The sequence below is a fragment of the Pelobates fuscus genome, chromosome 8 (genome assembly GCF_036172605.1).
Source record: "Pelobates fuscus isolate aPelFus1 chromosome 8, aPelFus1.pri, whole genome shotgun sequence".
NCBI lineage: Eukaryota > Metazoa > Chordata > Amphibia > Anura > Pelobatidae > Pelobates > Pelobates fuscus.
The window spans coordinates 22296163-22321765 of NC_086324.1; the positions used below are offsets into that span (position 1 = coordinate 22296163).

The 25603-nt window shown below is 38.8% G+C and overlaps 1 protein-coding gene across 1 annotated transcript in view; it reads right to left on the reverse strand.

Annotated features, from left to right (window-relative positions):
• The window catches only part of LRP1B (LDL receptor related protein 1B), a 1140323-nt gene that overhangs the window by 255145 nt on the left and 859575 nt on the right, over nucleotides 1-25603 (reverse strand). Inside the window, exon 41 of the mRNA XM_063429375.1 lies at nucleotides 24630-25001. Within this exon, the coding sequence (XP_063285445.1) occupies nucleotides 24630-25001 (372 nt within the window). The remainder of the gene's footprint in view (nucleotides 1-24629; nucleotides 25002-25603) is intronic.

A 25603-nucleotide genomic window follows, 5' to 3' on the forward strand; every position in this document is an offset into this window, starting at 1 on the left:
TCATTCTGATCTTCATCTGACTTTCCCGTAGACTAGACGCGCAACAAATCAATAATTGAAGAACACACACTACTGATCCTTTGTTATAAATGATTTTAGGGAAAGAAATCCGCTTGGTATAATAACAAAGGGAAAATGTTAGTAGGAGATGAAACAGCTGTACACAAAAAGATCGGACAAAAAAGTCATATCAATAGCAGACGCCACTAACATTTCCTAGTTGTTTTAAGTTTAAAAAAGTCTTGAGAAGTAGGGCCCTTAGGGAATTTTTGTTCATTTTTTTTACCCTTTCTTTAATAAAAGTTAAATCTGCCTAGCTACAAGTTATTTTCTAAGAATTATATTTTTGGAGATATGGTAAAATACGATTTTTACACTATGCGTAATGCCAAAACTTTTGCATTGATAGAACTGAGTGACGGATGGCTCCATCTGTTGAAGATGATTACAGATCTATCATGGACCCATTTATTTATTTATTTTTAATATATTTTTACTATCAACCCAAGAAACCAGAGACAAAAAACGTTTCCATCATAATCACTAATAATAATAATAATAATAATAATAATAATAATGATAATGATTGCACACTTTACAGATGCTTTAGATGTAGAGGACATAAAAAAAATGAATAATAGTAATATACTTTTGAATGATTAAATATTGTTATGATCTTGAGATATAATTCTCTTTAAAATTATGGAAAGAATATACCAAAAAATGTTAATACTGTAAATGTCTAACTATATGTTCAAGATTATACATGTGTTTAATGAGTTGCAATGCATATATCCGACCTAGACCATATAAAAAATAATGTAAAGGCATATTCAATTGTGCTGTAAATTTCCATTTGTAAATCAAATAATTTCTAGTTAAATATCTAGATTGCATGCATAATATAAGAATGGAATAGAACAGGAGAGTATTACATTTGGTTTGCATCCTCTATATCAATAGTATGAAACCTTTGGCATTCTGCATGTGTCAGTATGTCTGTCAGTTTATGTGCCTGTGTGTATTGTTCACTAAGCAAGGCTCAAGTGTTGCGTTATTGTTCTTTTGGAACTAAGGACAACATTAATTTTCCTTTGATGGTTCCTTAAACAAGCATGGCTAACTACAGCCCAGAATGCAATTCAATACTTTGATTATTTCCACCTCATTTGACTTTAGTGAGAACATTTTATATAATGGCTGAACGTTCATATACTGATGATAGATGGAAAGATAGACAAACAGACAGACAGATATGCCCTGACGTTTCAGTGTAGATCTGTAATGCATTAATTTAAATCGCATTTGGGAGAGACAAGATAATAAATATTGGATGTACACATTCATTCTTTATGTTCCCTTAAGAATCAAAACCTGGTTCCTATAGAATCTGTATTAGTATAGATCTTCCTGCTTATTTTGAATTTACAGTTCTATGGCTCCCTGCAATTATTAAATGAGTTCAGAGTTCTATATGGGATCTTTAGAGGTTGGTTTGTTAAGATATTTTATTAGTTACATCATTGGTCCCAACATGGTTAGTATTGGGAAACGTCCCTATAAAATACAGTTGGAAGAACAATGGGCCTGTTTACCCTCTACAAAATAGGCCTACAGATCCCAGAACTAAATATCCAGTCATATAACAAACTAAAACATTAGAGATCATCTCAAGGCAGGCATAGAAAATACCCTGTTCTACATGTGGCACACGAGCTACACTTTAAGCCATATAAGAGTATTATCATGGAAGCAACATCTGGGGGCTTATTTATATGTAACATTATGGGAAGATGGTTGTTAGTAAATAAGAATTTGTTAGTGAAAACCTGATGCATGTACACTCGCATGGAATTTTAAAAAAGAAATGCCAAAGCAAACATAGGTGTGTCAGATAAGGCACATTGGAACTTGTACATACCAGTACGTCGAAAAATTGAAAAGGTAAGTTTGTTTTGAACTCACCCTAACTCTGCACCGCAACCTACTATACAAGTCATTAACAATTAGAGAATTTAGAAAAGAAACATAAACAACCAATGGAATCTTTTGAACAAAAACTTAAATCTTAGCACAAATTACAAAGAGACAAACATCTCATGCATTTATATAAATATAGCAAGAATAAATATAAAACTTACTTTATTATATTGATACGGTCTACTTATCTTGCTGTAAGTGCAGTGTTTAGACATTTTAATTAAGACGAACCTTTACTTTTTTAAACTATTACCATATATCTCTATTTCCTGAGAAATATTGCCAAACGAATACAATAATAATAAAATAAATACTTGACATGTATGGCTGGTTTTGTTTTAATTCAGCAAAATGTTGAGAAGCTCTTTCGGACCATATGGTGATCAATTTATACCATATCATTGATTGCCAGATACTAACTTCCTGTATCTCACACTCAATCTTTGTTTATTATGACTCAATATTGACTTTTAGGTACTTGAGCAACAAATCATTGACTACCTTATTGCCAGCAGAGGCACATTGCCCAACACAAAGCATTCATTAAAACTACGATGGGACAATTAGTGTTAATTACAAATTGTAAAGGCATTGCCTTAGATGTTTTATTGCTTTAAAAGCAGACTACCACAGAGCCCCTTTTATCAATTACAATAACATTATGCTTGTATTAGCTGACATAGTGATCTTACGCTGTCTGATTGGGTTATTCTAGCAAGTGAAAAATGTTTTAAACAAGTTTAATTGAATGAGCCAAATGAGAAAAAGGCAGTTGTATAATGATGTGAATTGAAGCATGCTGTTTTTCATTCTACCTCAATCACATTTTAGATTAAAGTCATGCATTATGGTGTTCTTTAAAGTTCGGAATTTTTAAGCACATTTTTGTGATGATGTACAGTTTACTATATAGTGATTTTTTTGTTCAATCCTTTCAGGAAATATGTTGAAAAACTTGACTGAAATAGCAAAGGGAATATTAAAACTCCACTTCGAATGCTTTTAACAGGATGTTTAATAAGATGCCTGATTGGCACAGGGAAGATAAAAGACAGTGTTTCACTACAGCTACAATAATGCAATCAAGTGACAATTTACTGGTATATTTATATATTTATTGTTACGAGGCTGTTAAGTTATATAGTTGAATATATGCATGTTGATTTTTGCCTTAAAAACAAACTGACCTACTTTATTTCATGTAAATCATCTTATTATTCTCTTGTGCAATATAATTAAAGCTCTAAGCCAAAAGTTGTATGGGTTCGGCTCATGAGCTAAGAAACTATTAAAGTCAAATGATATACAAACACTAAAATACATTACATATAATCTAAAATATTCCTTGTACAACCAGATTTACAATTAAATAAAATAAGGGCTTTGTTTACTACTGCTACCTTTTCTGGGTTGTTGTAATCCACATGTTTAATTTAAATAAAACCAGACATTTTATTTTCACTCTTTTAATTTGTACAAATGCTTAAATGCTTAATATAATATTCAGGGATCAGTTATTAGTTCAGCAGTGTTCTGTCCCTAATATGAGTGATTTTCCTAATTAAATTGTTAAAGGGAAAACTAAAAACATCATAACCACTAGAACACACCTTAGTGGTTATGGAGTCAGGAATGACCTGATGACCTCAATGTAAGGAGTCCAACCACTTAGTAATGGTTGGACTTCTTACTTGGGTTTCACCGGGGCAGCTCCACATCTCCTGTCAGTGAGAAAACAAGCTGTACATTCCTGTTTAGGAGCTTTAACCCCTTAAGGACTGAGCCAAATGTACACGTTGTGAACAGAACAAAACGTAAACAAAACCTGGCATTTGCGCTATATGTCTATATGTCTTTCATATTAAATGCAACCCCCCTTATTATATATCATTTTATTCAGGGGGAACAGGGCTTACATTTAATATCAAATATTTAGCTATGAAACATAATTTAATATGAAAAAAAATGGGAGAAAATAAGAAATGTTATTTTTTTAGTTCTACATGACATTTTAACTGTCAATGTCATAATACTATTTGCTTTTACTGCAATAAAATACACAGATTTGTATTCAGCAAAGTCTCACGTGTAAAACAGTATCCCCTATGTACAGGTTTTATGGTGTTTTGGGAAGTTACAGGGTCAAATATAGCACGTTACATTTTAAATTGAAATTCGCCAGATTGGTTACGTTGCCTTTGAGACTGTATAGTAGCCCAGGAATTAAATTTACACCCATAATGGCATACCATTTGCAATAGTAGACAACCCAAGGTATTGCAAATGGGGTATGTCCAGTCTTTTTTAGTAGCCATTTGGTCACAAACACTGGCCAAAGTTAGAGTTAGTATTTGTTTGTGTGAAAAATGCAAAAAACGCCAATTTTGTTTGTGACTAAGTGGCTACTAAAAAAGACTGGACATACCCCATTTGCAATACCTTGGGTTGTCTACTATTGCAAATGGTATGCCATCATAGGGGTAATTTACATTTTTGGCTACCATCGGGTCACAAAGGCAACGTAAGCAATCTACGAATTTTAATGTGAAAAAAATGAAACACAAGCCTTATATTTGACGCTGTAACTTTTGAAAACACCATAAAACCTGTACATGAGGGGTACTGTTGTACTCGGGAGACTTCGCTGAACACAAATATTTGTGTTTCAAAACAGTAAAAAGTATCACAGCAATAATATCATCCGTGTAAGTGCTGTTTGTGCGTGAAAAATGCAAAAAACGTCACTTTTACTGGCGATATCATTGTTTTAATACATTTGACTGTTTTGAAACACTAATATTTGTGTTCAGCGAAGTCTCCCGAGTAAAACAGTACCCCCCATGTACAGGTTTTATGGTGTCTTGGAAAGTTATAGGGTTAAATATAGTGCTAGCAAATTAAATTCCCTATACTTTCGGCATGGGTTGTCAGGCAGGTCCCGCTAATTGTAATTAATTAAGATACCTAATTATGTAAAAATATGACATAAATATATGTGTAGAATTAATATATGTATATATATATATATATATATATATATATCTTTTTATATTTTTATTTATATATAGGTATATATATAGTGATATATACGTATATATTTATGAATATAGATATATATATATATATATTATTTTGTTCTACGTGTATTTTGATATAAATATATATATATATATTAATATCACAATACAGTTAGAACGAAAAAACACACATCTATATATTTTTTAATTATTTATTTTTAATTATTTTTTTATTTTATTTTTTAACGTATTTACATATTTATTTTTTATATTATTTATAAATATATATATATAACAATAATTATATATATATTTAATCAGTATCAGTCTACGTGTAATTTGATATTAATATATATATATATATATATATATATATACATATATATATATATATATATATATATATATATATATATATATAATTATACATATATATTAATAGTAAAATACACCTAGACAGTGTATGTGTGTGTGTGTGTGTATATGTGTATATATATATATATATATATATATATATATATATATATATATATATATATACTTAGATCATATATATATATATATATATATATATATATAAATAATATAAATATTTGATCTAAGTATATCATAATTTTTTTTTACACTGATTTAACTTTTTTTTCATTTGATTTCAGCCAGCAGGGGGACTACCTGTCATTACAGGCAGTCCCCCTGCTGGCAATGCAGCAGGCAGCTAACCTGGCCATGTGATTGTGAGGTCCTCGCAAGGACCTCACTCTCACATGGCCGGGGGGCTTCAAGAAGACGGATGTGCTGCAGGGGGGCTTCTGGGAGTCCCCCCAACCGCGGTAGCCGGCGTGGGATCGCCGGCGACCAGGTAAGTAAGAAAAAAACGGAGGGCGTACTATTACGCCCGGCGGCGTTTAGAGCCGCTTAAAATAGGGCGTAATAGTACGCCCTCCGGTCTTAAAGGGTTAATTAGCTCTCTTGAGCTAAGACCTGCAGTTCATTGGCTCAGAGCATCAGCATCACTGGGCTTAGCTCAATGAAGAGAGCTTCCAACAGGGAGGAGGTGTGGAGCAGCACCGGGCAGTCCCCAGGTAAGAAGTTCAACCATTATGAAACAGCTTGATTCATTACATTGGGGAGCATCAGGGCACTCCTGGCACCATAACCACTCAATTGTGCTGTAGTGGAGATGGTGTTTAAATGGTTTATTTAAACAACTTGTTACACCTTTAAAATGGTAATAACACATTACAACAGATAACAATACAAAATAACAATAATTAGTTTTATCTGTACCTTTTAAATCTATTTTTAATTAAATTATATATATATATATATATAGAAGGCGTATGCCTGAAGTTGTGGGAGGGATTTAGGCATATATAAACCCAGCAAACCCCTACTCACCTGTCTTCGTCGATTCCGGAAGTTCGCCTTCATTCCGCTTCACAGACCCTCTGACGTCATTCGTCCGCGACGTTCGCACAGCCCGCCGGTCAGCGCAGTTTCCACCAGAACGCTGGCATCAGTAAGGTCACCCGACAACTGTAAGTCCACTCCGTTAGATTAATTCATGTCGTTTATGCTTTCGCGTTCGGCTAACACAAACAGCTCATAATATCACTTACTCACGTTTCAAAAAACGCCGTTCAAACTACGCATCTGATGTCGGCAGTACAATCACTTATCCTCCATAACGCTATTCTTAGGCTCAAATTCTCGTTAGTTTCGGTCTATGTTGGTAGTACTAAACTAGTTATTTTATCCTTAGAGTGGCATGCTATTAAACACATATAACATTCTAATTTACAACCAATTTCAAGCACATGAACGTTTCTGCGTAACAGGAAGGTATTTTTGTCTAGTATAGTGAGTCTTGGTGACAGATTGGCAATAATTTGGGTTACATTAAATTCTACACATTACCATATCTTGAATTTCACTAGCAGTTGTTGTGCTATATACAAATGGGTTAAACCTAGTATGTGTATATTTTTCATTTACTTGCTAAATTAATTTCTTTATTGATTGCTAAATTCATGGGTCTCCTCTGTATGCTTTGTTTTAAAATTTACAGGGGTAATTCTTCCAGGATACGTTCTGCAAATTAAAGCTGTATTACAAGTTACGGTTTGGTTAGTAATATTTCCCTTCCTACACTACGTTATTCCTTCCTACCTTGCTCATTACTAATAGGAGTCGGTAAAAAATTTTTTCATAAACTAAAAATTGGCTTGTTTCTTTTTTTTTTATTTTATCTAACATCACCTGTGTCCATTTTCTGCAATTCGGGACGTCAGCAGTACAAGCCGACAGTGTATATTACTCTAGGTCATCTTAAGTTAATCCTGTCACTAATTCATCGTGCAGGTAAGTCTAATAATATCACAATACGAGCACGTTCAGTCGCCGCTATTCCCCGTCCAGTTAGTCGTTGCTGGTTGCTAGGGTTTCAGGAGCCCAATAGCGGTAATCTTCCCCTGGCTTCTTCGCCTAGGTTAGTGGTCCCGCGAGGCCAACTCCCATCCTCAACTCGGAGGTACTACGCCCCTCGGGCCAAATCATAGTTAGCCGCCTCGCATTTTGTATAGAGAGGGCCTCACCAGTCACCCCCAGTCTGTCTTATGATTACTTCTCACCGAGAGGCCAACACCCCGCCACAACGCTCAGTGGCCTCAAATCCCCTCGCGCCAACTCATAGATAGAGCCTCTCAAGCCACTTGGCACTTAGCAGGGCCTCACCAGTCACCAACCTAGTTTAATTGCTTCGCCACGGTGGCACTAGCTAGTCAACCAGCACACACACACACACACACACAACAAAAAAAAAAAAAAAAAAAAAAAAAAAAAATTAACACTATGTTTCCTCTCATGCCGTAGCATGTCAACAGCCTCGGTTCCAGACGATGAACAATCAGTCGCAAGCACTCCGTCCAGATCTAGCTCCCAGCCAAGTCAGCCTAGTGCCTCATCCAGCTACAGATCCTGGACTATTCCAAAGATTACGGCCGAGCTGAATAGGAGGAATATTCCCTTCCCGGCTACAGCCAGGAAAGCTGAACTCTTCCGTTTGCTTAACGCCCAAATTGCGGAGGATTCACCAGGCCCTAGTTCTGACGGTTCTATACAGAATAGTTTAGCTGAACTGCGGAGCATGATGTCCTCTTTGGTCTCCTCTGTAGCCGGCATTAGTACCAGGCTAGATACCCTGGAAGCCTCTGGTCGGTCCGGCGTTACGGAAGTTCAGGTTCCTCTGGTACAACCAGAGTCCGACTTAGGAGGTAACGCCACTACTACTCCTGTCAAAAAGTCTAATATCATTAATCCTGTTCATTTAATCCCACAAAACCTTAGACGGGACATAATAGAAGGGAAGGATGTTAACTTAGCTTCCCTCCTCATCGCATCACAGGATGTTATCGAGAACAGGGCTTACACCTTTGAAGATATATCTGTAGTGATGAAAGCCAGGGACCCTAGGCTTAATAAAAAACTTAATATTCCCGAGTTCGTATTAGCCTTTGGATTATATAGAGACGTAATTTGCTCCGCTTTCCCGTACCGTAGGGAAGAGCTGGACTTATATTTGCACAAGCTGGTGGACCTAGCCTACAAGTACGGTGGTTATGCGTTCTACGACTACCACAAGTCCTTTTCAGCCAGATCAGCCGCATCCCTGGCACAGTTCAACACTCCCACTGATTGGAGTCAGTTGGACACTGAATTATTTTGTAGGCATTTCGCCGGGCTTAAGACACCAGCATGTGCAATATGCGCTTCAGCTTCTCATACTTCGAACTTTTGTCCTAGTACCGCAGTTAGTCCGTCTACTAGTTTCGCTTACCCAGACTATTCTAGTCAAAGGGAAATGAAGGACAAATTAGGCAGACCCATAGTGTTTCTCGGGAAAACGCAGGTTTGTAATAACTTTAATGAAGGGGGATGTAGTTATAGCGCATGTAGATTGCTCCACGTTTGTTCTGTCTGTTTCAGGGCACACGCAAAAACGATGTGCCCGAACAAACTGTTTCCGAAAAAGGCAATTACTCCAATAAATGTACCAAATTTGCAACGCTACCTGACTGCACATCCTTCTTCTCAATTAGCGGACTTTCTCATCTCCGGTTTCACCAGAGGCTTTCACACAGGTTTTGTGGCACTCCCTTCAGGCACACTAGAATGCCCCAACCTGCAGTCGGCAATATCCGACCCAGCCAGTCTAAAACATCTCCTCGACAAAGAGGTGGAAAATGGTTTCATGATAGGTCCCTTCACCACACCACCTTTCACGTCCTGGAGAACGAGTCCTTTAGGTATAGCCACGGGTAAATTCAACGACAAAAAGAGGTTAATAATTGACTTCTCTGCACCGCACTCTTCCACCTCCCCAAGTTTAAATTCCCTTATTCCATCCGAAGACTTCTCGCTGCAATACGCCAAGATTGACGATGCCATTCAAGCCATTGTCAACCTCGGTAAGGCAGCCTGGTTGAGCAAAACGGATATCTCGAATGCTTTTAAGCTGCTACCTATTAAGCAGTCGCTCTGGCACCTACACGGGGTCAAGTGGCAAGGGGAATATTATTTTGCAACCAGGCTGACCTTTGGCTCAAAAAGTAGCCCGAAACTTTTCGACTTGTTTGCAGAGACCCTGAATTGGCTGTTACTCAACGAGTCCAGATGCCCAGTAGTAATCCACTACCTTGACGATTTTCTGTATATAGAACCTCACTACTGCACACCGCTCAGCCTACATAGGGCACTCTCCTTATTTGAGGAACTTGGTGTTCCCATAGCCGCAAATAAGACTGAGGGTCCCGATACAGAAATCACCTTTTTAGGGATCACGATCAATTCTGTATCCATGCAAACTAGCCTCCCTCAAATCAAGGTGGATAGGATTTTAGATTGCATTCACACCTGCACCAACCTCGGGTCTTGCACCAGGAAAGAATTACAGTCTCTCTTGGGCTCTCTTAACTTTGCCATGAGAGTTATCCCGCAAGGCAGATCTTTTATCTCCAGGTTACTCTCGCTACTACACGGCCTCCCTGACGACGACACTAAGATCAATTTAGACAATTCAGCAAGGGCTGACCTAGAAATGTGGAAACTATTCTTGTCCTCGTGGAATGGTAGGTCATTGTTCATTCCTCCCATCTCCGACGATTCTCCAGTTATCTGGACAGACGCTGCAGCTTCAGTCGGGTACGCAGCAATATTTGGGGACGAATGGGTATATGACAGTTGGCCGCCTGAGACTAACACACTAGATAACTTCGACAAAACCTCAGCGTTATTCGAAATCTTTCCCATAGTAGCAGCAGCACACATTTGGGGTGAAAATTGGAGGGGTAAAGCGGTTAAGTGTCTTTCGGATAACATCGCAGCCTGCAATATAATTAACAAAGGCCGGTCTCAGTCCCTGTCTATCATGAAGTTAGTAAGAAGGCTCACTTGGTTAGCAGCAAACTGGCAGTTTTACATTTGTTGTATTCATGTTCCAGGAATGTTCAATAACGCTGCTGACGCATTGTCACGTTTCAATTTTCAGGAATTTTTCCGCCTTCACCCTACTGCGAACAAGCAACCCAAAACTCCCCCACAGTTCGCAGATCTAATCATGCTTTAGATCAATTATTGGCCCAGGGTAGAGTTCTAGCACAGGCCGGGTTATCGGCAAACACAAAAAAAGCGTACAATAGGGCATTTGAAATGTTTAATAATTTTGTACGCAACTTTAACATAATAAATCGATTTTCAGTAGAAACTATGGTTGCATTTTCAACTTTTTGCCACATCTCATTAAAGCTTGCATACAACACCATCAAACTATACTTAACAGGTATACAACACTTCATGCTTACTATCTATCCCGATAAGACCCCTTTCTTGTCCACATACCCAATTAAAAACGTTCTTAAAGGTATCCAGAGACTAAATAACCATAAAACCCTTGAGAGACTCCCAATTGACAGTAACATCTTTGAGAAGATCTCTGAGCTCTTAGATAAAGGTCCTTTTGATTGCCCTACTAATCTGATAATTAAATCCGCAGCTTATTTGGCTTTTTTCGGATTCCTACGGCCCAAAGAGTTTTCAGTAGAAAAAATAACAGACACAGACACTTGCCTTAAACAGAAAAATTTGTCCAAAATAAATGATCATTATATATTAGTTATTCCCCGTACAAAAACAAGTCAAACAGGCCCCCCCGTGGAGGTTAAGTATTTCCCTACAGGGTCTAAGTGTTGCCCAGTCCAGGTGCTGGATAACTTGTTAAGTCAGCAGATTAGGAATCCAGAACTGCCGCTTTTGTCCCTACAAGGAAAACCACTCACGACAAAACACTTCATGCTATACATACGTTCATTATTACTTAGACTTGGCCTCAATCCAAACTCCTTCTCAGGACACTCGTTCCGAATCGGAGCAGCCACCACGGCTTCAAGTAATCATGTCCCATCGCACATAATAAAGAAAATGGGACGCTGGAAATCTGCAGTATATAACCGGTACATTCCAAACCCAGAGAAAGAGATCAGACTCGCTTTTCACAGTATGTCTAAATAATGTTTATTATTGTGATGTTAATAAATATATAAACGTTACTTACTTTTTGGCCTCTTTTTTACAGGCCTAGCCTCTCGTCGGTTTCGGCACACCTCAACCGACTATTATTTGTTAAAACTAAACCTACTTGGAATGTACGCCCCTTTTCATAATCCCGTACACAAATAGAAGGCGTATGCCTGAAGTTGTGGGAGGGATTTAGGCATATATAAACCCAGCAAACCCCTACTCACCTGTCTTCGTCGATTCCGGAAGTTCCCCTCCCACCACACCCTCTTCACATGTCATTATAACCAGGCGGGCCCTCTTTTTTACAGGCCTAGCCTCTCGTCGGTTTCGGCACACCTCAACCGACTATTATTTGTTAAAACTAAACCTACTTGGAATGTACGCCCCTTTTCATAATCCCGTACACAAATATATATATATGTTTTACATTATATTGTAGTGAGCACATGTTTACTTACATGAAATTGCATGAAAACGAACCAAACTAATTACAGAAAAGTTTCCCATGGCCTAAGAGCCCTAAATAGAAACGTAACTCCACTCCACACTATTGAGTTACTTTTTCTTCTAATTCTTTTGGTTAATGGAGGCAATGTCACTTGTGAGTTTTTCTTAAAAAAATGTTACTTTCACTGACTCCCACATTCATTATTGTGTTGCTTTTAAAAGAGCACAATCTTTTTAAATCTGTGTTCCTGTACATAATAGCATGCATTGCTTAATATTATGTTAATATCTTAATGGTAGCTATAGAGCTTACAATCTAATTTGATGTACGAGACACTAAGAGATTAAATGGATTTTCTTAGGTCACAAGGAGACGGGTGACATATATATTTATTGATCCCAAGGACGAAATTATAACACGGCGCCTTTATCGGTAGCAGTGCTGGTTGGTTCCAGTAAAGTCTAGTAAATAAACATACAATGTCTTTAAAAATCAGTATCTTCTTCAAAGGCAAAGTTTTTAAAACTGAAAGATGCTCTCAGCCTAGTCAGAATGTATGAGATAATGAGCTGCTGCTGTTGTTTGAACATTGCAAACCTTTTCACTGAAGTAAGGATATGTCAGATAATGGGATGTTTATGAATACTAAATCAATGTTCAGTGAGCTGGAAGTATATGACATAATGTGTAGTTATAAATCTGCTTTTAGCCAGCTGGAAACATGGCATGAAGGGCTGATTTGAAGATATAAATCTTTTAAGCGAACTGGTATAAGAAAGGTGTCAGTGTAAATGTAAAGCATTTACAGCTGGAAGGGTAGAGCATCCTGTCATTCTCACATGTACGTTCCATTTCAGCGAAGATTGATCAATGAAGGATGGCCTGTGAAATATACACAGAGTTCCTAAGGCGCACTATTGGTCCATATCACTTTAAATATGTTTTCTTACATAAATAATTTGTTTCAATGATGGTTCATGATAGAAGGAATGTTTTAGAAATATACGCACCATTCCCAGTGTGTGCAATAAGGATGCATGCTATTTTAGGTATAATGTTTCTTTCCTTCATTATTTTGTATTCTTTATTTTATTTTGCTATTGCGATGGTATATTTTCTTGTTTGCCACCAAACAGCAAAAACGAATCTGCTTTATAGAGCTGTTCCTTTATTTTTCTTTTATCCCATGGCAATATGATGCACAGAGAATCATTTCACAGCTCACAGTGAGTACTAAAATAAGTGTTTATTCCACTTCACAATCAAAAGGACATTGCATCTGCAGAGTTAGTAATTGTTTAGAATTTACAATCACGTCTCCTGTCACTGTGAATTTTAATCATGAAGAGGAAAACTGACCTTTTCATCCCCTACAGAAAACCTCAATTCAGGAACAGCTTCCTCTGAACTGGAGTAAGCAACATTATCTACCCATGAATCAGATAACAAATTAGATTTTAAGCCTTTCAAGGCAAGGATGTATTAAGGAAAAATTACTTCCCTGTGCACAGCTCTTTGTACATTCCTACAGTCCTAATAATACTATTTGCCAAAAGAAATAACAATGACATGCAGAGATAGTGATAATGAAACATAGTGAAAACTATCAAAAGCTGTATTCAGTTTTACTTGGGTCTATTGAAGAGAATTGAACCATCCAACTCTTTATTTCACTTTATCATATATTCCATTTCTTATATTTCCTGTACTTAAAGGGGTATTTTCATCGAATCACGAGATTCACTGAGTTGACAGCCTACTTGAATAAATTAGACTGGCACAACTCCACTGGGAAATGTTCAAGCTGTTTTTTTTTTTTTTAAGAAGCTCGTTTTTCATTTATTTTTTTATAATCCCCTAAAGGCAATTGGTCATGCTATCTTACCTGTCATAGATCAACATTTCTCATGAAATTTCAAATGAAAAAAATAAGATAAGTTTAATTTGTGGATCCTATTAATCAACAGGGATATGTATTCACTTTCTACCTATGTATCAGAGAAACATCTTGTCCCTCTGGTACCAAAGAAAATCCATACCCCAATTATAAAAAAAAGCTGGAGTTGACCAATTCCTTTGCCTTTTACCGTAGGAAAAAAAATGGTGCTATCTCCTCTCAAATCACTAAATATATGTGGGCATGGATACACACCATTTTTCTTAAGAAAAATATAATATTTACTTTTTCAAAGTTGTATTACAAAGCCTGTTTGTTGCCATATCATATCCATTGACACTGAGATTGTTGGAAAAAAAACAGCCAGCTAAAAACTAAAACAAAAGACAGACAATAATAGATAGGAAAATTCCACTTGTGGGGATGGGTCCAAAAAATTGGAACCGCCTCACTGGTGGAAGAACACCTTGGTGGACACTCCAGGGGTGTCCTGGGGCTTAACCCCTACAAGTAGATAATGAAAAAATACTCAAAAAACTGGAGTGATCCAGACTGGCTGAGTATAGTACTGGAAATAAAATAAATAAATAAAAGAATAACCATAGAATATGAATACAGTGTAATCTGAACTGAGTTGATAGGTCAATCTTGTAACAAAATCTATAATAAATAATTAATTGATCATAGAATGGGTAAAGTTAAATCTGAACTGAATTGACAGGTCGATCTTGTAACAAAATGTGGTGAAGACTAGCCTTAATGGCTCACCCCCATCTAGATCCAGTAATACCTTGATACCTATTCGCTCAGAAGATCACCGCTGGCTACTGACTTTATTGGGCACTTTAAACATGGTCAAGTCCAGTGGCTAGAGCGTTGAATAGGTAAATATCAGACAGCTGACATAGGTATCTGGAATAGGGTCACTAAAAAAGTCTGCATATTGGTGAACTCCGAATGGCTAATGATTAACGCTAATGTACATCAGGCCTGACCGTATGGTATCCCAGAAATAAAAATTACCCCCATGATGGCATATCATTTGCAATAGTAGACAAACCAAGGTATTGCAAATGGGGTATGTCCAGTCTTTTTTAGTAGCCACTTAGTCACAAACACTGGCCAAAATTGACGTTCAAATTAGAGTTTTGCTTTAACACTAACTTTGGCCACTGTTGGTGACCAAGTGGCTACTAAAAAGACTGGGCATACTACCCCATTTGCAATACCTTGGGTTGTCTACTATTGTAAATGGTATGCCATCATGGGGGTAATTCTCATTCCTGGGCTACCATACTGTCTCAAAGGCAACGTAACCAATCTGGCGCATTTCAATGTGAAAAAACTGAAAAATGTAACATGTTATATTTGGCACTCTAACTTCCCAAAACACCATAAAACCTGTACATAGGGGGTACTGTTTTACACGTGAGACATCGATGAATACAAATATGTGTATTTTATTGCAGTAAAAGCAAACAGTATTATGACATTCACAGTTAAAATGTCATGTAGAACTGAAAAAATTTAAAAATATATATTTTATTCATATTATATTATGTTTCATACCTAAATTTGATGTTAAATGAAAGCCCTATTTCCCCTGAATAGTGATGTCGCGAAGATAAAATTTCCGCAAATCCGGCGAACCGCCATAGACTTCAATGGGCAGGCAAATTTTAAAACCCACAGGGACTCTTTCTGGCCACAATAGTGATGGAAAATTTGTTTCAAGGGGACTAACACCTGGACTGTGGCATGCCGGAGGGGGATCCATGGCAAAACTCCCATGGAAAATTACATAGTTGATGCAGAGTCTGGTTTTAATCCATAAAGGGCATAAATCGCCTAACATTCCTAAATTGTTTGGAATACCGTGCTTTAAAACATCAGGTATCATGTTGTATCGATCAGGTAGTGTAAGGGTTACGCCCGCTTCACAGTGACAGACTAAACTCCCCGTTGAACGCACCGCAAACAACCGCAAACAGTCCATTTGCACAACCGCAAACTCCCCATTTGCACAAGGTTGGATACCAAGCTAGCCATGTCCCGTTCCTTGTCCTCACTGATGTCATTGAAGGTCTCTTCCTCCACCCAGCCTAGTACAACACCAAGGGTCCCCAAACGGTGACAACATGCCCCTTTGGACGCCTGCTGTGTTTGGTCTTCCACCTCCTCAAAGCCACCTTCCTCCTCTGACTCCTCTTCTTCAGACTCCTCTCTCTTCATTGCCTCTCTCTGCGTTATTATAAGGTGTGTTAAGTAGTACTATTCCTATCACTTGGTCCTCCTACTTCAAATTTGGGGCACTGCGTGTGTAATCTAATGTGCCACCAGATAAGAGTGGTGTGTTAAGTAGTCCCCCTCATCAGGCCTTTTTTAGTCGAATGTATTGCCCACTGTCAGTCCCTTCGGGATCCATCCCTCATTCATCTTAATAAAGGTGAGGTAATCTAGACTTTTTTGACCTAGGTGACTTCTCTTCTCAGTGACAATACCTCCTGCTGCACTGAAGGTCCTTTCTGACAGGACACTTGAAGCGGGGCAGGCCAGAAGTTCTATCGCAAATTGGGATAGCTCAGGCCACAGGTCAAGCCTGCACACTCAGTAGTCAAGGGGTTCATCGCTCTTCAGAGTGTCGATATCTGCAGTTAAGGCGAGGTAGTCTGCTACCTGTCGGTCGAGTCGTTCTCTGAGGGTGGACCCCGAAGGGCTGTGGCAATGCGTAGGACTTAAAAAGCTCTGCATGTCCTCCATCAACAACACGTCTGTAAAGCGTCCTGTCCTTGCCGGCGTGGTCGTGGGAGGAGGAGGATTACTTTCACCTCTTCCCCTGTTAGATTCCCATTGTGCTGTGACATCACCCTTATACGCTGTGTAAAGCATACTTTTTAATTTATTTTGGAACTGTTGCACCCTTTCCGACTTGCGGTAATTTGGTAACATTTCAGGCACTTTCTGCTTATACTGGGGGTCTAGTAGCGTGGACACCCAGTACAGGTCGTTCTCCTTCAGCTTTTTTATACGAGGGTCCCTCAACAGGCACAACAGCATGAAAGACCCCATTTGCACAAGGTTGGATGCCGAGCTACTCATGTCCCGTTCCTCGTCCTCAGTGATCTCACTGAAGGTATGTTCTTCCCCCCAGCACGTACAACACCACGGGTATCAGATAGGTGACAACGAGCACCCTGGGATGCCTGTTGTGGTTGGTCTTCCTCCTCCTCCTCAAAGCCACATTCCTCCTCTGACTCCTCTTCCTCACAATCCTCTTCCAGCGTTGCCGCAGGTCCAGCAAGCGATGCTGATAAGGCTGTTTCTGGTGGTGATAGTGACCACAACTCTTCCTCTTCCTCTTCACGCTCATCTACGGCCTGATCCAGCACTCTTCGCAGGGCACGCTCCAGGAAGAAAACAAATGGTATGATGTTGCTGATGGTGCCTTTGGTGCGACTGACTAGGTTTGTCACCTCCTCAAAAGGCCGCATGAACCTACAGGCATTGCGCATGAGCGTCCAGTAACGTGGTAAAATAATTCCCAGCTCCGCGGTTGAACATTAGGAGTGTTGAATTCCAACATGTCGGGCTGTCGCAAATCAAGCGCCTCACTGGCATGTTGTTTCGCCGCTGGATATCTGAAAAGTGCGCCATGGCCATGTAGGAACGCCTGAAATGGCCACACACCTTCCTGGCCTGCTTCAGGACGTCCTGTAAGCCTGGGTACTTCAGCACAAAGCGTTGTACGATCAGATTACACACATGTGCCATGCACGACACATGTGTCAACTTGCCCAAATTCAATGCCGCCAACAAATTTCTTCCGTTGTCACAAACCACTTTGCCGATCTCCAGTTGGTGTGGAGTCAGCCACTGATCCACCTGTGCGTTCAGGGTGGACAGGAGTGCTGATCCGGTGTGACTCTCTGCTTTCAGGCAAGTCAACCCCAAGACGGCGTGACACTGCCGTATCCGGGATGTGGAATAGTACCTGGGGAGCTGGGGGGGTGCCGTTGATGTGGAGCAAGATGCAACAGCAGAAGAGGACTCAGCCGAGGAGGTTATGGAAGAGGATGGAGTAGGAGGAGTAGAGGAGGTGGCAGCAGGCCTGCCTGAAAGTCGTGGCGGTGTCACCAACTCCTCTGCAGAGCCACGCATTCCATGCTTGGCAGCCGTCAGCAGGTTTACCCAATGCGCAGTGTAGGTGATATACCTGCCCTGACCATGCTTTGCAGGCCAGGTATCAGTGGTCAGATGGACCCTTGCCCCAACACTGTGTGCCAGACATGCCATTACTTCCTTTTGCACAATGGAGTACAGGTTGGGGATTGCCTTTTGTGCAAACAAATTTCGGCCGGGTACCTTCCACTGCGGTGTCCCAATAGCTACAAATTTTTTGAACGCCTCAGACTCCACCAGCTTGTATGGTAAATGCTGGCGGGCTAAGAGTTCAGACAAGCCAGCTGTCAGACGCCGTGCAAGGGGGTGACTTTGTGACATTGGCTTCTTACGCTCAAACATGTCCTTGACAGACACCAGACTGTGGGCAGATGAGCAGGAACTGCTCAAGGCGAGAGACGGAGTGGCGGATGGTTTAGAGGGGGCAAGGAGGACAGCAGTGGTTGACGTGGTTGACGTGGCTGAAGATGCTGGACCAGGAGGAGGATGGCGGCTTTGAGTTTGTGTGCTGCTTGTACTCATGTGTTGATCCCATAGGCGTTTGTGATGTGCGATCATGTGCCTTCGCAAAGCAGTTGTACCTAGGTGGGTGTTGGACTTCCCACGACTCAGTTTCTTTTGGCACAGGTTGCAAATGGCATCGCTGTTGTCAGAGGCAGACACACAAAAAAAATGCCACAATGCTGAGCTCTGCAATGATGGCATTCTGGTGGTGGCAACAGCATGCGTTGATTGGCGTGCTGTCTGACTGACCCCGGGTGCCAATGCATGCTGTCTGACTGTGCCACTAGCTCCTTGCGACGACCTCCCCCTGCTTCCAACTCGTCTCCTCCTCCTCCTCCTCTCTGTCTCCTCATCTGAACTTTCCCCCTGTTCTTCTCTTTTAGCGGGCACCCACGTGACATCCACGGACGCATCGTCATCATCAACCGCTTCACTTGTATGACAACTCAGCAAAGGAAGCAGCAGCGGGTACAACATCATCATCATCACACCGTACGTCCATGTGTGTAATGCTGCCTGACTGAGACATATCCCTGTTATCTACATCCTCTGGCAATAATGCTTGCGCATCACTCATTTCTACCAACTGATGTGTAAATAACTCCTCTGACATATCAAGTGAAGTGGCTGTGGTGCTAGTGTTGGTGGTAGCGGCAGGTGGGCGAGTGGTAACTTGAGAGGTGCCCGAAGCTAAGCTGGAGGAGGATGGTGCATCAAGGTTCCGAGCGGAAGCTGTAGAAGATTGGGTTAGCCAGTCAACTATGTCCTCAGAAGAGTTCAAGGTACGTGGCCTCTGAACACTGGGCATTATTCTAGGGCCAAAGGGAATCACAGCACCACGACCACGACGGCCCCTGTGGGGTGGCCTGCCTCTGCCTGTCATTTTTTTTTCGATAAGTGGAACTATGCGTGCAAGCTACAGTGACAACAGATATGAGTGGCACTGTGCACTGGCAGAAGTTGGCAGAGTAGACGCTGTAGGCCTGACACACACGCTTGCAGACAACTAACTGCTATTCAATCTATTACAGTCAAAATTGTATATATTTTTTTAAATGTACACTACTGTTACACCAGATATGAGTTGCACTGGTGTGACACTGTGCCCTGGCAGGCCATGAAACGCACACGTGTGAAGGAAACTGACTGCTATTATATTACATTCAAAAAAAGTTTTTTTTTTGTTAAATGCAAGCTATTGTGACACCAGATATGAGTGGTGGCACTGGGCAAGTGGGCACAGTATACGCTGTGAGCCTGACACACACGCTTGCAGACAACTAACTGCTATTCAATCTATTACAGTCAAAATTGTATTTTTTTTTAAATGTACACTACTCTTACACCAGATATGAGTTGCACTGGTGTGACACTGTGCCCTGGCAGGCCCTGAAACGCACATGTGTGAAGGAAACTGACTGCTATTATATTACAGTCAAAAAAGTTTTTTGTTTTTTTTAAATGCAAGCTATTGTGACACCAGATATGAGTGGTGGCACTGGGCAAGTGGGCACAGTATACACTGTGAGCCTGACACACACACTGACAGGCAGGCAACTGCAATTAGATTACACAGGGAAAAAAAAGCAGACTGATGTTCTAGCCCTAAAAAGGGCTTTTTGGGGTGCTGTCCTTACAGCAGATATCAGATGAGTCCTTCAGGACCGTAGTGGACACTGAATACACTAGCCTAGCTATCAATTTCCCCATTAAATCAACAGCAGCACACTGTCACTCCTCCCACTAAGAATGCAGCTTCAGAATGAATCTAAAATGGATGCTGTCCAGGAGGTGGGAGGGTCTGGGAGGGAGGGTCTGCTGCTGATTGGCTGGAATCTGTCTGCTGACTGTGAGGTACAGGGTCAAAGTTTCCTCAATGATGATGAATAGGGGTGGACCGAACATCACATATGTTCGCCATCCGTGGCGAACGCGAACAAGCTATGTTCGCCAGGAACTATTCGCCAGCGAACCGTTCGGGACATCACTACCTCTGAATAAAATGATATATAATAAGTGTGGGTGCACTTAATATCAAAGAATCGAATTATGGTTGAACAGACATATAGTGAAATTCCAGATTTTGTTTACATTTTGTTTTGATCACAACATGTACATTTGGCTCAGTCCTTAAGGGGTTAAACATATAGAATAATATGCATGAATACTATCAATGTAGATATGTTTTATGTCCATAACATAGAGCTTAATGTTTATTTTCCTTATTTTCCTTATTTTTTTTAAATCTTATTTTAATCCAAGTTGCTAAAAAACATCCAATAGGATCTCATTTATTTTATGTGTGTTTCAAGCCACCTAAAACACAGCAGCCACAACAAATTATGTATGCTTTTTAAAGAACTTCATTAAACTCAAGAGACAAAGTTTACATGCTTTCTCAATTATAAAGCTACAACCATACGAAATTACTAAGCAACTTGAGAAAATACAATCAACAAACAAAACAAAGGAATGGTAGACATCAAAGACCATGTCTGCTGAATGAATAAGTATGTTCATTCATTGCATAGCCTCACATTTTAGCAATAAATAGGATGAAAAAATTGATTAAAGCATGCAAGAAGAAATAATATAGTTTACCATGCAAGTTATTTGAGAGTGAACAAGACAAATTGCTGCGTATAAATTAAATATTAGTGTTTGGTAAACTTCTAACTTATACCTATTGCCTCCAAGGCAAGGTGTTTGGCAAATTCTATGATATCACATTTTTTATATATTTTTTGGTATGAAAAGGCTATCAATTGAATAAAACATCACTTTTAACTCATGTTAACCTTCTTTGTGAATTGCTTCAGTTTTTTTTTTAATTAATATAAAAGACTGGATTAAAATCCAGTTCTGACATGGCAAAACCGGGGCAAACATTGTAAATGAAGAGGAGAAAAATAAACAGTTATATTTCTCCTTTGTGCTGTATGCTTGCTGCCAGGTCTAAAGGACGGAACTTAGAACAATGATTGACAGGGAGCTAAGATTGACTGGCCTAGTTGCAACATCAAAGGTGTCTAAATTGAATTACGTCTTTTTCTCACTAGTAAATATTTTGTTAAATATAGGGATGAATAAACATATTTTTAAAAATTCTGGGAAATGTAATTTTGCTCAGAATAACTGCATACTCAACATACAGTAAAGTGGTATTTTTTGTCAATGTTTGATAAAAAATAGAAATGAACAAGATTTTATTTGACAGTATGTTTACAGCACTTTAAATTTCCTTACAGCACTTTTTTATTACATCACTGTATTGTCAATAGTACTAGGCTCATTTCTGGTGCTCTATCTATCCATTGGGTCTATAGTTTAGAAGGTATAAATGGAGTAAGTTAATGCAACGGGGGTTGATCATCATCTCACTGTTTACTTTTTTGTGGATAAAAGGATCCCATTGGCCTATGTGTATATAATAAGACCACCGACTGGCACTTTACTTAATGGTAGCAAAACTTACCCAATCCATGAGCCAGCGATGCTCCCCTCGTCGTGCTGCGCAAACTGAATGCTACACACAGCAGCGCTGCAAGCTTAGGTCGCAAAGGAACAGGAAATCATTGCATACTCATAATTCGGTCCAGAGGACATCTCCCTCTTCTGGTTTGCACGGCCTGAAATCCAAACAGCCGTGTTTGCCCTCTAATATCTTAGACACTGCCTGCTTGAGTGGTGCATCTTTTATTAATTCAAGTGATGTGATGTCACCCCCGCCCGTAAAGTGACCAAGTCATCCAGGCAACCCCATCTTCAATCATTTTGAAATCACAGAAATGACCTGGACCAGAACAATTGTTAGCCTATATAATGTTCATTTGGGCTCTTATTTATTGCCCTATTGTGGTTTCTGCCTTGACCAATAATCACCACATTTAGTGCTTACAGTAGGTTTCTCTTAATATTCTGATATTAACGTCGGCTTGTATTTGACTTTGTGTATTTCTGGAATCCTGACCCGGCTAGTTTATTTGCTTTCTATATTACTTTAATCCTGACCTTAGCTATTACTGACTTGTCTTTATCTCAATAAACATTGGGTATAGCCACTCTAAGGCCCTGTAATATGTCTATATTAGAACCTTTATTTGTGGGATTCATCATTTCCTGTAAGTTGGGGTATGACCCCGTCACACCCATGCAAGCCCTCTACTGCATAGGATTTTAAAGTTCAAAATGACTTGTGTTGAATTAAGACTAATTCCCTGCAACCTTGATTACAATATCTACAATATCTGATGTTAATAACTTATGTGTTAACCTATATGTTGTCCCTACTCTACAAGTTTTGTTTAATAATTATGCAAATAAATAAATAAATATGAAATATAATTCATTACTTTATTATGGGTTTTATCTTAATGTAACTTGCACAAAGGTACTCAACTGTCTTTATGCACAAATAAAAAAAATCAGTAAACTAAGCTATTCTTAATATGTGTATTCGTAATATAATACTTGTCTTTTAACCTCCAGTTAGTGTGTCCCATTCCATACTGGATACACTGTAGGCCACATAGTAAAACGTGTAAAGTATGGAAATTAATTATTCATGTAAGAGATTTTTCCATATAGTCTTGATTAAGGTGTACATTTCAATTTGGAAGGGTAGCATTCTGTGTTACAAACAGCTGTAATGTAGAAACCATTTCACTACATCAGCTAAGGGATTACATAGTGATGCCCTTGAATGTAACATAGTTTTGCAGTTGCTTCCATCCTGATAGTAGATAAGAAACTTCATCAGGAACATTTTTTTTCAAATTGACCCTAATATGGAAGCCTTAGCATTTCATAGTGTTGAGAGGCAGTATTTGACTACATGCTTCCCACTTACTCTGTGCTTTGGATAGCAGTTGATGAAGTGTGAACGTAACAAAATATTATTTATTTATAAAATATTTTACCAATAAGGATATAGTGAGATTTTGCTTGTTTTCCAATATGTTCTGGGCCCACTAATACTGCATTATTACAATAGGGTACAATATAATATTATAAAATACAAAATAAAATTAATACACAACATATATACATTGATAACACCTCAGTACCTGTGTTCTAATTGTGAATGTTGGCAACACTTTACAAAATATTCTTAAAGCCCCTTTTCTGTATAAGGAGCTATTGTGCTTTTAAATACAAATAAGAGACCAACTGGCATATATTGGTCCTTTAGTCAGGGACAAAGTTTTTCTGGTCCACCATTTAACCTCAACCCTCCATAATACTGAGCAAGGCATGTTGAAAGAGTGGTGGGCTCTTTTATTTTCAGGAAGTCCCACATTGTTGGGCCTGCCACAGTTTCCAGGATTTCCTTTTCCTTACCACTAGGCCACCCACTGTACATAGACGCTCATTCATAGTAATTCAGTTTGTTGAACAAAGTGGGTACAGCAGCAGTCACATTGCAGCCTCTTGACTGCCAGATTTATCTTAGAACCTGGAATGAAGTCTATCCATCATTACAGCATAGAGGGTTCTTTGAACATCTAAAGTAACACCATCATCAAAGCAATGTATATAACCTGGGGTTATGGAACATGCCATAAATTAAAGTGGTATATTTATACAATAATATCAATTGAAGTGTTCCTGTAAATGTAGAGCCAAACTGGCTTATTACAGGCATGGTTTCAGGAAACAGCACACACTGTTGTTTTCTTACTGTGTACCAACTTTCCTGAAACAGGACTTTATACATCATATACTATTGCTTTCAATAATTGTCAATGACTTTCAAAATATTTCTTTATTACTGTTAATGAACTCTTTGTGTAACAAACGGTGAGCAATTTGTTTCAACGCAAACATTATTCATTTTACAAGCACAAAAAGAGTTACTGTAACCTTGTAAATGAATGCACTGAAATCGAATGATACATCTACTGGCACAGAATATAAAATAAATACTGTATTTCAATGTAAGTTATTATAAAGTTTGTAAGATCAAACAGATTGTAGAAATATATTAAAAAAAACAAAAAACACCAACATACTGCACAGCATTTGTACTTACTTTCAATAACTACTTTTCTTCCTGTCCAGTCGTCCTCAACCGATTGAATGTTTCCAAAATGAGCATCGCTGTAGAATATTCGATTTTTACCTTTTCCATTTGAATTGTAATCAAAAGCCAAGGATATGACATTTTTAATATATTCCGGGTTTTCATACGGTTGTATTGGTGAATTCAGGTTCGTCTCATCTGAAAGATGTATGCTTTTTAATATTGTTCTTCCTGAATAAAGCAGGTAGCCTTCATGTTTTAAACAAGTAACTCCATTCTTCGAAAGATATCCGTGGGCGCAAGCACACGTCCTTTGCATATTCCCGCGGTACAAACATATTTGTTGACATCCTCCGTTGTTTTTGGCACAAATGTTGGTACCTGCAGAGAAAAATTATTCTGGCATTTTGTAACTGTCTCAGTTCATTGACTTAGTTTACACTACAACTTTATTAAGTCTCATAAGAGTTATTTGGCTCGACTGTTTACATTATATTGATTAATGTGGAAATGTACCACAAAGGAACATTTTCTGCTAAACTGCATGTTTTTCATGGTTTCAAAGAAACACTCAAAATCAATATTTCAAAAGGGACAATATGACCATGTATTCATTTGATGCTAACACCTAAATACCTGAAGCAGTTTCACCACTTTGATTAAATGTTAGAATGAGACCTGTATTAATCTATATTTAATATACTGAATTCTTCACTTCAAAATTACCAAGATATAACTGATATAATAGATTTCAGAGAATCCCAATGTCTGTCTCTCTCTCTCTCTCACACTTTTCAATCATTGTTTCCTACAAAAATGTACATATTATTTAAAAAAAAACTATTGATCTACACATCATGCCACTGAAATAGGAAAGGATTTCTAAAAATGAATTCTCAGGTGTAATCTTTAATTCTTCTGTCATAAAGAGTAAGTTTAAATGATTAATAAGGATGCATGTCAACCCTCGCCTACAATTCTAC